This window comes from Cibotium barometz, chromosome 15 (genome assembly GCF_041138505.1).
Source record: "Cibotium barometz isolate CiBa-2024 chromosome 15, ASM4113850v1, whole genome shotgun sequence".
Classification (NCBI taxonomy): Eukaryota; Viridiplantae; Streptophyta; class Polypodiopsida; order Cyatheales; family Cibotiaceae; genus Cibotium; species Cibotium barometz.
In genome coordinates this window covers 59,645,099-59,659,024 of record NC_141060.1, presented here as the reverse complement: position 1 = coordinate 59,659,024, position 13,926 = coordinate 59,645,099, and the positions used below count along the sequence as shown (strand labels likewise).

Here is a 13,926-nt window from a genome sequence, read left to right as displayed (position 1 = left end):
AACCCGCAAAGCTCGGGAAACCATGTCATAATCTGCAAGAAGCCTGATGAGGAGGAGAGCAGCTAACTGAGAAGAGGTCAAGGCAATACCCATTGCCAGTAATTGGTCATGAATTACCTTAACCTTCATCACAAATGTCTGCATGGAAGTCCTTGCTGTAAACTCCAAAGAAAAGAGCTGACCCAATAGGTTGACGAACCGCAATGTAGAGTCCCATGCATATAGGTCTGTCAGCTTTCTCCAAACAGAAGCAGCACAATCCAATGTTTGCACGGCGGGGGAGACCTCTTGTGAGATGGCTCGTACAAGTGCAGAGTGAGCTTTTGAGTCTTGATTCTCCCAAGCTGAAAGTTCGGTGAGAAAGGTATCCTCCTGGTCCTGAGTCCACTTCCTAGAGCTGGTAGGGCGTTCGGGCTTTCATTCATGGCCCTGAACAATCTCCCAAAGACCCTTGTGTGTGAACCAGACCTTCATCTGTAGCTTCCAGTGATCATAGTTTGTACCACTGAGCTTGTCCTCCTTGTTCGTGCAGGGGGGGACCCATGTCTGCCTCAAAGAAGCTATGTCTCAAGCAACCGCTGTAGCTAAGCAATCCACGTGCTCTCTCAAGCACCTTTCCACAGGATCCAACTAGGGACTAATAGCCCCCTCTGAAGATGCAAGCTGGACAGCAACAAAGGTAACCCAAAAAAAACACACCACCAGGAACCTCCTACCCGAAGAGGGAGGGGATCTTGGAGGGAGAAGAGTTGATGTGCCACTTGTCTGATGCACTTGTTGCTGAATCTGCAGGTAGATCTCCTCCACTTGCCTCTGTAGAAGAAAACGCAGCCTGGGGACTGGCCGCCAGCAGTTGGAGAGCTTGTAGAGAAAAAACACAGCTAAGAGAGAGAAACGCAGCCACTGTTTTGAAGGATCTAGAATCTACAGCCCGGAGAGTCTAGGGAAGCTTGGATGGCACTCTGACTATCACAATGCAACAATGGAATATCCCCTGTATAACCCAAATCAACCACTAACCGAGATAGCCATAATGCTTCCTTGCAAGCCTCTGTGGCTGCAATATACTCGGCCTCTGTAGTAGATAAGGCAGTGCACTTTTGCATCCTGGATATCCATGACACAGCACCTCCTGTGAATGTAAACACATAACCGGTAGTAGACTTCCGGTTATCTAGATGACCGGCATAATCCAAATCCGTGTAACCATGCACTAATGCATCCTATTTGCCAAAACAAATGCACATATCCTGTGTGCCCTTCAGGTATCTCATGACACCTTTCACTGCTTCCCAATGCTTCTTGCCAGGTTTGGCCATGTATCTAGAAACCACTCCCACTGCAAATGCAATGTCCGGCCTAGTAGCAACCATGGCATACATGAGACTGCCACAAGTTGAAGCATACGGAATCTTGGCCATATCAGCCCTGTCACTATCCGACTGTGGACTGTCCATAGCACTGAGTTTCACATATGGAGGCAAAGGAGTACTAGTCTTCTTCCCCCCGTCCATATTGAACCTCTGCAAAACTTTGCCAATGTATTTCTTCTGAGACAAATACAACACATGCTGATTTCTGTCCCGAAGTATCCGCATACCCAAAATGTGATTTGCATCACCCAAATCCTTCATATCAAAGGTTTGATGCAGCCTCTTCTTCAAGGCATCCATCTCTTTACGAGATTTCCCGGCAATCAACATATCATCAACATACAAGATGAGGATCAATAGACTACCATCCAAAGCTTTCTTGGTGTATAAGCAGTGATCTATGTCACTTCTCCTGAAATCTTGGGATTTCATGAATGTATCAAATTTATGATACCATTCCCTTGGTGCCTGTTTGAGCCCATAAAGACTCTTTTTCAGCTTGCATACAAGCTTCTCCTTTCCGTTCACTGCATAACCCTCTGGCTATTGCATATATATCTCCTCATGGAGATCACCGTGAAGAAAAGCAGTCTTCACATCCATCTGAATCAAGTCCAGATCATCATGAGCAACCAAAGCTAATACAGCTCTAAGTGTGCTCATTTTGACCACTGGAGAGAAGATCTCATCAAAGTCCACACCATATTCTTGCTTGAAGCCCTTAGCCACTAACTTGGCTTTGTATCTTGGCTTTGCATCAGGTGCAACTTTGAGCCTGTAAACCCATTTGCATGGAAAAACCTTCTTGCCTGTAGGCAAATACACCAACTTCCATGTTCCATTTTTGAGCAGAGAATCCATCTCTGACTTCATGGCACGCTCCCAAAGAGCCTTGTCTGCCCTCTGTAAAGCCTCCTTATAACATGAGGGCTCCCCACAGTCAGTGAGCATCAAGTAGTCAACCCCTGGAACAAACCTGTCAGGGACTCTGGAGGGTCTTGTGGACCTCCGTACCCAATGACCATCATTTGCAGGTTGCTGTCCAGCCTGCATATCACCCATTGGTGGCTCCTGTTCCATGCCATAAGGCTAAAAGATCATGCCCGGTATCTCCTCTAACTGTGGGATATCCATAGGGATATCTTCTGGATATCTTCTGCCATCTCTGGCTGTCCATTTGGACCATTTTCAGCACCATTTAAGGGCTGGTTTTGCTGCTGTAATGGCTGATTTACAGCCCTTGGATGTTGTCCATGATGTCCATCATCATCAAAGATGACTCTGCCAGGCTCCTGTTGCCTTGCAGACTCCTTATACATGCATGTTTCATCAAAAATGACATCATTGCTGCGTATAATCTTTCTATTCACTGGATCCCAAAGTCTGTACCCCATTTCACCTCTGTCACCATATCCTAGGAATATGCATTTGTGAGACTTGGGGTCAAGTTTGGTGCATATTTCCATCGTATGTGCACGTACGCAACGCAACCAAACACTCTCAAGTGCTTGGAGGCTTCCCTGTCCATACTTCCTCTGGCACTTTCCCACCAAGCCTCGTGTTAGGTGACCTGTTTATAAGATGAACGGCTATCATAACAGCTTCAACCCGAAAACCATGAGGTAACGCAGCATGTGACAACATAGAACGGACCTTCTCTTGAATGGTTCTGTTCATCCTCTCTGCTGTCCCGTTTTGTGGAGGGTCATAAGGAGTAGAGAGCTCCCTCTTGATGCCTTTAGCATCACAAAAGTCCTAAAACTGTTTGGACATATACTCTCCACCATTGTCGGAACGCAAAGCCTTTAGTGTTTTGCCAGTTTGGTTCTCAACAAGAGCAACAAACTTCTCAAACACTGAGAATGTATCACTCTTCAAACGAAGAGGATAAACCCACACCTTGCGTGTGGCATCATCAATAAAGGACACACAATATTTTGCCCCTCCCAAAGAAAGCTGAGGCATCTCACATACATCTGTATGCACAAGCTCTAACTGAGCATCTTTCTGTCCAAGAGCTTTCTTGTGGGGGCACTGGAGTTGCCTGCCATATATACAATGCTCACAAAACTGAAAACTTGAGAACTTTAGAGAAGGCAAGTAACCAAAACGAGACAATTGCTCCATTCCTTTGACACTCATGTGTCCCAACCGGCTATGCCACATAGAAATTTCTGGCAACTCAATTGCATTTACATTAGCATGGTGACAAACACCTGCATGCATGAAGTAAAGAGTGTCCACCTTAGAGCCTCTGGCAACAACCAGTGAGCCCTTACTAATCTTCCACTTTCCGCGACCAAATGTGGTAACATAATCAGCATCATCAAGCTGTCCAGTAGAAAGCAGGTTCTTCTTGATCTCAGGCACATGCCTGACATCATGGAGCATAAGCTGTGAGCCATCTGAAAACACAAGCCTCACATCACCTCTGCCAAGAATCTTGCATGCATGGTTGTCACCCAAATAAACTACTCCTTCATTGCCAGCAGTATACCTGACAAACAAGTCTGCAACCTGTGACATGAAAGGAGGCACCTGAATCAATGATCCATGAGTGCATACCATGACCATCTCCTGCAAGAAGTGAATGGACATCAAGTGAAGACGTGAATAGGACTTCATCCTCACTGTCACCTGCATGTGACACATTGACTTCAATCTTGACTCCAGTTTTGTCCTTTGGCTTTGCTTCTTTGGCTTCATCTTTGTCTTTGTCTTTGCCTTTGTCCTTTTCCTTTTGATCATTCTTCCATTTGTAGCATTGCTTTTTGAAGTGTCCCTTCTTGCCACAATAATGGCATTCCAAGTCCTTTTTGGAGCGGGACTTGCTCCTTCCCCGTTCTTGGCTTTTAAATCTTTGCTGGGATCTCCCACGTGCATTCATTGCATTGGACTTTCCAACAGAATTGTTCTTCCTGTTCATCTCTTCTTGAAGAAGAGCACCCTCCACATCTGCATATGACAGCATAGCATTTGAATTGCTAGTGGCTGTCTTGAATGTGTCCCAACTCTCTAACAAAGTGCATAAGAGAAAGGTGGCTTTGAACTCATCGTCCATTGCCAACTTTTGATTGATTACCTGGCTGACAACACCATTAAACTCATTTAGATGGGCTGCCATAGACGCCCCTTCCTTCATTTGAAGACCTATGAGTTTCTTCAACCAATACACTTTGCTTGAGGCACTTTGCTGGGCATACAAGTGCTGCAATCTTTGCCACATTCCCCAAACTGTCTTCTCTTCACGAATGCTGAAAAGTAAAGAGTCTGACACAGACAACATGATAGTAGATCTTGCCAGCTCATCCATATCTTCCCATTCTTCAGCAGTAAGAGAAGCGGGCATTACACCCCTTTCTTTGATGGGCTTATGCTACTTCTTCTGGAGCAACACATTATAGCACTGGGTTTGCCAAATGTCATAATTATGTGAGCCTTCAAGCTTCTTGATGTGAAGCAATGAAGAGCTCTCACCTGTGGTTGCCATAGCAATATGCAACCTGTCACAGTCAATGCCTGACTCCCTGCAAGATGTGCAAAACACTGCACCAAAGCACACAAAGTGCTCACAGTTGTTCTCCCAAAGTTTATCTCCCACTGCGGAAGCACAAATGCAACTCTACTCCCACTGTATGTGATTAAATCACCAAAATCTGGTTGCTGCAGATTTAGGACAGCACCTTAAATGTGCTCTGTTGCCCTTCCAAAGTACTATACAACAATACCAAGTGCTCACCAATGATGTACCAAATCTGTACCGGCAAGTACAACAACTGAAATTGAGCCTTTTCCTCACTCAAATCAATGTGCAGCCATGCCAAAACTTGTACAAAGTTGTACCAAATCTGTACCAGCAAGTACAACAGCAATAAATGCTCTCCTAGCTGTCCAAATGAGTGAAAATCAGACTTTTACAGTCCCCACCACTGCATACAACAGTCCCGAACAGAAATTGGGCAAAGGCCCCTTGACTGCAAGTGGATTTCTGGGGATTCAAGGCATAAAAGTCTTGCCTGCTGCTTTGCCAAGCTCAACAAGCATAAAATCTTGAAAAGCCCCTTGATTCAAGATCAATTTCTGATCATACATGGTACATTAACGCACATGAAGACATCCAGAGTCTTCACAGTGCTTCCCCCTGGCCACATATACATCCAGTACATAAAAGCCCCTTGATTTACAGGCACATTGAGTGCTTGACAGGCATCAATACATTGCCCAAAGCATCAAATGCCAGTGCCTGCATGCAAATCAACCCAATCGGCACAAAAGCCGTTTGATCTGCACTCCAATTTCTTGCAATTTTGGCCCGAATGTGAGATTTCTCACATCATACAGCATGTATGAATGCCCAATGGCACAATTACATCAAAAGCCCCAAATTTTGAGATCCAATTTCTTGCAAATTGGCCCTGAATGTGACCAATGTCACCCAATTTTGCCAATTTTGCTCAAAATTTGAGCAATTTGGCACCTGTACCTGCTCAATTGATGATTGTACCTGCTCAATTGCAAATCCTTAAAAAAAAAAATTGAAGCATGTACCTCTGAAATCAGCTAATTTCTGTTGCAAAAAAAAGGGGGGGCTTCAAATTTGCTGCTTCGTGGTGATGATGCAGCTGCTGTATTAGTGCAGAAAAGCGATAGCTGAGGAGCTCTGGCACACACTGGTTGTCCCACATACGGCGCCAAGGGCACACACTGGTTCAACGCAGGGACACACAGTGTTGCCCAACGCTTCTTCTCCAGGCAGAAACAGGCGTGCAGGAAGCTGTGAAATGTCCCTTCGGTCCAGTTGTGACATGCACACCTCCCTGCAATCCGACTCTGAGGGGCAAGCGAACTAATCGACGTGAGCGTGGCGAATACACGGCAGGTGACTGTTTTTCGAAGCGTCGTGGGGGACTGAGTTGTGCTATCGAGTCGGCGACGATGGAACGAAGCCTCTCCCGCACGTCGCCCGACTCCTCCAGTTGCGTCCAATAAGTACGTGTCTCCCGACACGTCCACCACCGACTACGCTTCCACTCCCGACACGCTCACAGACTCTACTCCCGGCTGTTGAACGACGACAGCGGTTGGCTGCACACTTGCGCCGCCATCATATAGTCGCTACCCAACGTACACACAGACTGCGCCCAGCACGTTGACTCCTTGCGCTTCAACGACCTGCTGTCTCAACGACCACACACAGTGCTCTTCTACAGTCGATTTCCAACGTTGCAGTTCTGCCCGTGGCTCTTCCTCTGCTCATGCCAAACTCAAGGCTCCATAGCCGAGCTTCTTCTTCGCGATGAAGACGACTCCGCACACCCGCACACACACGGACACAACCGTGCCTCTGATACCAGTTGAATGGGAGAATTAGGATTTCATGTGGGAGACATACACAGAGAAGAAGGGAGAGAGAGAGAGAGAGAGAGAGAGAGAGAGAGAGAGAGAGAGAGAGAGACATGTGGGGATAAGTCAACTCAATGTATGAGTGTGTAACTCCCCTATCACACATGTATATTTGCACTAGTACACATAGTGCACTTAGTACATTAAAAGTACTAAGTGTACTATGTACTATAACTTATGGGCTTGTACACACTATAAGGGTGGACATAACGCCTTTACCCCAACACCATACATGTGTCCATTCCTGTACCTTCTGCCTTCATGTGACCTATCTCCTGGAGAAACCCAAAAACATGTTTCTTCGAGAAACCTACGACCTGTTTCCACATGAAACCCTTAGGCCTTTTTCCCTTTGAAACTTTTGTCCTGTTTCCATACAGAACCATTCATGGCACCATTCAACAACAGCGCCAACAACGGCATACATCTAGTTACCTGTTCCCTCATGAAACATCTGGAAACATAGAGATGCCCATAACTGTAGGTCCCTTTGTTCCTTTCTAGCAAGAAGAAAACAATCTGCTCCATGAGCATGCAGCCATGCGAGCTTGCTTCACTCCCATGCCAAGAAACACATTCAAGTGACCTGTACTTGCAACCAGAAACCCAAGTACATAGCTGAATTTGCAGCCAAGCAAAAACAGCCCATAAACAGTCCCAAAACAACCGTGTTGCAAGAAGAATTAGCACCATGTGCACCTCTGTAGTCTTGGCCACGTGTAGTCCAAAGCTGTACTTCTCTGCAGCCCAGCCAGCCGCCTAGAGAGAGAAGGAAAACATGCAACTGTAGCCGGCCAGTTACTAGGTGGAAAAACATCTGCTATGCAGCCCCTGTGCACTGCCTGCCCAACCAACGTGCAGTCCAGCCTGCTCTCTGATCACCCTTCATGCGGTTCAGCCCAAAAACAGCCCATAAACAGTCCCAAAACAACCCTGTTGCAAGAAGGATTACCACCATGTGCACCTCTGTAGTCCTGGCCACGTGTAGTCCAAAGCTGTACTTCTCTGCAGCCCAGCCAGCCGCCTAGAGAGAGAAGGAAAACATGCAACTGTAGCCGGCCAGTTACTAGGTGGAAAAACATCTGCTGTGCAACCCCTGTGCACTGCCTGCCCAACCAACGTGCAATCCAGCCTGCTCTCTGATCACCCTTCGTGCGGTTCAGCCCACTTGTATGCTGCGCCTGCACCTTTCCGTACAGGACAGCACCTACAGCTGCCCGCACAGTAGCAGCCTGTACTTGGTTGCCACGCAGCCAACCTTCACGCAACCACAGTCAGCCTGAAGCGCAGCCCTGAAGCACACCTTGAAGCATAGCTCGCCAGCCCTGTTTTCTCCCAAAAAGCACATGCGACCCATGCTGCAGCTCGACTCCCTCTAAGATAAGCATAAAGGCCACGATTATCCCCTAAAAAGGGTTCTTTTATTTTTAAAGGCTTTTAAACCTTTGTCCCCTCCAAAACCCTTTGTCCGCATGGGTTATGAGAGAAGACTTTAATCACTTGGCCCCCTTCACACTTGTGGTTGTCCACACATGGGCTTCCTTTTTCAACTCCAAACTGATGCCATTCACACTGTCCACCATGTCCCCGTGCACACCTGCATACTGTCCAGAGAAAAACATAGGGTCATGACAGCAGAAATAATATGATGGAATGAATAAGGGAGCAACTCTTATATACTAGTGAAGGAAGCAGTCGGCAGTAGGAAAACAGGCCGACAGCTCCACGACACCAGAAAAGATGCAATATTTTAACATTTATGTCCTCATCAACACCAAAGCATAAGTTGCTCACTCGCTTACAAAAGAGTTCAGACTCAATGGACCCAATGTTGACCTCAGCCCATTTGCATTGCTTTTCACCACCTAGCACAATTTTTTTTATGTTTCCAATCCCCCCCCCTTTCTCTCTCCCTCCCCATTTCCCCCTTTCATGCTGCCCAGCTCCTCTCTAGTGTTGCCCTTGTTTTCCATGTGTAGCTGCTCCAAGCTGTAACTACCCACATGAGGCTGCCAAAAGCCCACCATGGTCCTTTTGTAGTGTGTTCATGTCCCACTAGAAGCCCACCCTACGCCAAGCCGCCAATGGCCAACATGCTGCCCAACCACCCCCTCCTATGGTGCCTTGGAGATTGGGGGACATCTTATGTGTCTCCATATTTACTTTCCTCTCCCACCCCCTTTTTCACCTCTCTAGTAGCCCACCCTAAACCAAGCAGCCACCAATGGCCAACATGCTGCCTACAAGTGACTCTAGCAAGATCCATTAACTTTTCCCCTAGCCATTCACATTGCACCTCAAAGGTATCCATTGCACCTCAAAGGTACATGGATAAGGAGGAGCATGCATCCATAGCACACAAATGGTGGTTGGGAAGAGTTTCAGCAAACATATGACACATAATAAAATTGACAACCCAATGATCTACGTAAAACTTCGTTGGTCTTGTGAACATTAAAAATACTCAACCATCTAATGAGATATTCAGTTGTTGAAAATTGAACTCGACTTATAAACACATTTCATCGATGCAAGAGTATCTTACATCTCTCAAGGAGAGGATATAAAAATCACTTTTTTACAATACTTTCATACCTCCAATCAAGAACTCGATGATCCTGAATCAAATTCACGAGTTAAAACACCAAGAAAGCACCTACATACCACCTAAATTATACAGAGCCAATGGGCTCTTATTGAAGTGGTGTCTACTCTGATCGGAGATGACTAAGGCAAAAAAGGACACCAACCATGACAGATATTAGCGGTTTTCTTCTCAGACAGCTATCAACGCCGCAGACATCGGAGTCCTCTCCATTTCGTGGGGAGATTCACCTAGAAAGTCATTGTCGATGTGCCCAATTTCCGGGTTTGGAACCTTTTGTTAAGAAACCTAATATGGGATTGATCATGGTGTTGTGCAACGTAGATTAAGCATAAACTATGGTGGGTTATACCACACCAATAAAGCCATAACTAGAGAGAGAGAGAGAGAGTAGCACACTCAACAATACTCGATTGCATAGGTTATTATGAACCATACAAATGAATGGCTTCTAATATAGATAGCCATTGACCCAATCACGCCATTGACCCAATTACCTTTATACATCATCATGCCATGTGGCAATCTCTATCCCACATCTTCTTGTGTGACTCACAAATCACATGCCACATAATATCCCATAAGGTGTGTTCCCACACAAACATAAACCGAGCTTACGTATGTCAATATCCCCTCTTAAGCAAGGTGTATCTCACTCACCCATACACAAATTTAGCATTGCGATATAATGTTGAAATGCTCTCTATCAACACTCCCCCTCAATGCTAAATTGGAGTGTCATCTCAAATGCGGCTAGTCACTCCTATGCCACACCAACATGTGTTAAAATATGTGCACATGTCTAGCCAACTTAGACACCAAGTCCATTTTCGACACCAAGTCCATTTTCGACACCAAATTGCCCAAGCAGAACCACCCCACGTGTACCCCATCTTGTGCACACCAACACACCACATCAACAATCCATTGAGATCCATGATCTTGGGTAAGACACCCATGTGAAGCCAATTGCTTGCACATCCATCTCGAAATCCATCGAGACATCCATATGCATACATCTACTTGTTTTGAGCTTCTTGGTGAGCTCAGGTACGGTTGCCCTCATACCATGGATACAGATGATTTACAAACCATTTTGGCTGTTGCCAGGCACGATACCCATCCATAAATTGATCATAATCCACGACATTTTATTTTATTTTATTTTATTTTTTTAACGATATTTACCTGACTTTTTCAAGGCTAAAGGAGAGTATGTATGTGTGATACAACCTTAATTCTAAGGTTTTAAAAAACCTTCTCAAGAAGTGATTTTTTTTTAAATAAAAATAAAAACTGCTAGCTCATTGAATGCATTGTGCGGTGTCATGCTATTTTTGCAACCCATCCAGATTCCAGCTACATGCCCAAACGGTTCACACTACCCCTGGCTCAACTATTCAACTCCAACACTAATTGGACCACTGACTCATCTTCACCACGGCTCTATGAAGCTCGTTTTCTGTAGCTCCCATGGCAACCTTCCAATCTGGAGCATCTAATGCTTTACCCGTTCATTTTCATGATGCCACACTTCACCTCCTCTAGCTACTGTCCACTTTGCTCATGCCTTTTCTATAATATTAACTTGGTGCCACACTGCTATATGATGAAGGAGCTGGCTTTGACAACCTAGTCGCCATAGATTCTAACCACAAGACCTTAGTGATGGGAGTCGCAACCATTCTTGGTGCTACCGAAACCCTTCTTGTGGGTGGCCTCAATGATGAGCGAGAGGATCAACAACATGCGCCTGTTGTTGGACGAACGCTACTGCAGTTTCTCAACGAAATAACTGCTCCAACAGCTTCTTTCCAGCCTTCTTGCCATAGCGACTGTGTCATCTATCGCCTTCCTCAGCGTTCACACCTCATATTGACAGCTATTGCTAATGATGCTTGTCTCTCTTTCTTTACTGTGCTAATATTTCCTACGAATGCCTCTTTGGTAGCTCTAGCCTTTTTGTGAGGTCGCATTGCTTGCCAACGACTACATGAAGTTACCAACGCTCCCGTTGCTTTGATGGACAGATTTGTTAGCTCTATCTTTGGCTTACCCAACAACTCCATCTGCTACTCAAGGCTCCTCATCTTCTCTACGACCCTTGTCTATTCCATATGGCCGCCCTCTTCTTGCAAGTTTCTATAGCGACTTCCATTGTCATGGCTTCTACCAACCGAGCTTGTCCTCCAATGCTATAATGCCTACTACCTGGTTCTTCTCTCCTTTGTTCTCATTGTCCTTATAGTCGTAGCCTCTGCTTCCATCAGCACTTGGCAAGGATTTGCTTCCCTTGCAAATTGCTCGCAGGCTTTCCATAACCTGCCTCTCAACCTTCTCTCAAAATTCAACTTGGCCATCAGCATGGCCACAATACCAACAATGAGCTCCATATGTAGCTACATTTGCTGCAATTGCTTTGCCTCTATATGACCTATAATTGTAGCTTGCAACCTTGCTACCACAATCTCGACATTGAGTTCTCAAATTGCATGCTTTTCATCATTGCATTCAATCAAACAAGGGTGCTTCAACCTGTATTGGTTTCTGTTCAAAAACCTATGGTCCAGTAAAGCTGAAAACCTCTTGTTTACAACATGTTTGCTCCCCATATGATCAAAACATAAGTGCATCTATCCTCTTGATGCACGTCGCATGGACTCCAAATTGAGACAATAATTGCATGTCCATTACATGGACAAGTCTCCACCTTCATAACCTTGCCAAATTGCAAGGAACCAAGGAATGAAACCACATCTCCCTTCACAATAGCAAAACTTCACAAAAAGAAACAGATCTTCTTGAGACGTTTGTCTCTCTTTGTTGATGACACCATTCTCCAAAATCTCTACGTTGCTGAAAATCTTCATTTTCAGCTTCCATGGGCAGCTTCAAATCTCCAAATGCAAGATTCTCTTCTTGCAACTCCATTGACATCTTCATACTCTCTCAAATGGTTGAAAATCAGACTTCTAATATAGATAGCTATTGACCCAATCTCCTTTACACATCGTCATGCCATGTGGCAATCTCTATCCCACATCTTCTTGTGTGACTCATAAATCACATCCCACATAATATCTCACTTCACCCATAAGGTGTGTTTCCACACAAACATAAACCAAGATTACATATTTCAATACCTTTAACGCCATGGCAGCATGAGATGGCTGGTACATATAACCAAGGTGCAAGTGACCTCTCACACCAAGTGTTGAGGAGGAAGCCAAACCTAGTTCTACAACATTATCTGAAAGTCTAAGAGGAGCACTCAATCGACCACCACAACCCATGTCAATTAGTGAAAGGGCAGCAAGCATGCACCATGCCATTCCCACATGTATAGGAGCCTTCAATCTTGCTACACGACTTTATGATGTATGCCCATGCACAGCATATGGCATATTGAGTTAAAAAGTTTACGGCTCTCTCTTATGCTGTGTAACTGGCCTTGCTTTAGGAACATATGATCTTTATTGCAAGCTCCAAGGGTTTATTTGAGTGTCCTAGCCAGCGAGGTCATAAAGAGGATAGACCATTTTGGTACTCCTCCTCTGCTAGAGGTGCACTGAGAAGGATTTATTGCTGAGAAGTATACGAGCTCACACAAACAGGATTTTCCAATATCATGAAGCCTGGTGAGAAAAATGCATCTACACAAGGGCACACACTAGGTAGAAATATGGCAGGTAGATGCAAAAACAGAAAAAAATTAACTCGAGTTGAGTAGGCAAATGAATGCTTTTACAGGGATGATCTAGACATTCCAGAGGCATAGAAAAAAATGCACCAGTTCTCTGTGTATAGGGGGTGTCAAACCCTAAAAATCTATGCGTAGAAACTGCAGATGCAGAAAAACCCTAGACGGGAAGCAGAAAGTACCTCTTTAGGAGGGGAAGAGTAAGGGTTGCTGGAGTAACGGGCACCGTCGAGGGCGTCGTAGAGGTCAGGGGAGGCGAGGTCCCGCGAGATGGTCTCTGTGATGAGGCGCCCTGCGGCTGCAACATCGGGACCGATGGTTTCGTCTTCCCAGCTCATTTTCGCAGACGATGGCTCTTTTCTCTGTGTAAGCACGAGGATGCTACTGTGATCGAAGCAGAAAAAGAGTGCCTGCACGGGCACACTCAATGGGGCTCATGCGCTACAGTGTGATGTGTAGTGCCTTTTTTCAATCTCTCTCTCACACGCGCGCGCACACACAAAGTATGTTCCCGCTCTGCGTGTTCAAGGAGCATAGGAAGATTCGTGTAATGGAAGTGGGGCCCTACCCCTCCGAGGCTGCCCTAATCACGAAGGCCTTAATTTTTGGTGGCCTATATTTTTATATTTTTGGTGCCCTGTTCGCTCTTTTTCAATTAATTATTTAATTGATTTTTGGTGTGCTTTATTAATTTATTGAGGAAACCTTACACACACGAAGGTTTTAAACCTTAGTGTCTCAACATAGCCGCCACCTCCTCTCCCCCTCCTCGTTACCCTCTCCCCCTCCTCATTACACTAAGCCTCCGCCTCCCCCTCCTCCATCGCCCCCTCCCCCCTCCTCAT

General features: G+C 45.5%; 1 protein-coding gene across 2 annotated transcripts in view; it reads right to left on the bottom strand.

Moving 5' to 3' along the window:
- Positions 1-13,676, bottom strand: part of NUP155 (nucleoporin 155) — a 51,869-nt gene extending 38,193 nt beyond the window's left edge. Inside the window, exon 1 of one of the 2 annotated variants that reach the window (XM_086809889.1) lies at positions 13,264-13,676. In XM_086809889.1, the coding sequence (XP_086666015.1) occupies positions 13,264-13,419 (156 nt within the window). In that variant the 5' untranslated portion in view covers positions 13,420-13,676. The remainder of the gene's footprint in view (positions 1-13,263) is intronic. The other variant, XM_086809890.1, reaches the window with a different exon arrangement.
- Between the last annotated feature and the right edge of the window lie 250 nt (positions 13,677-13,926).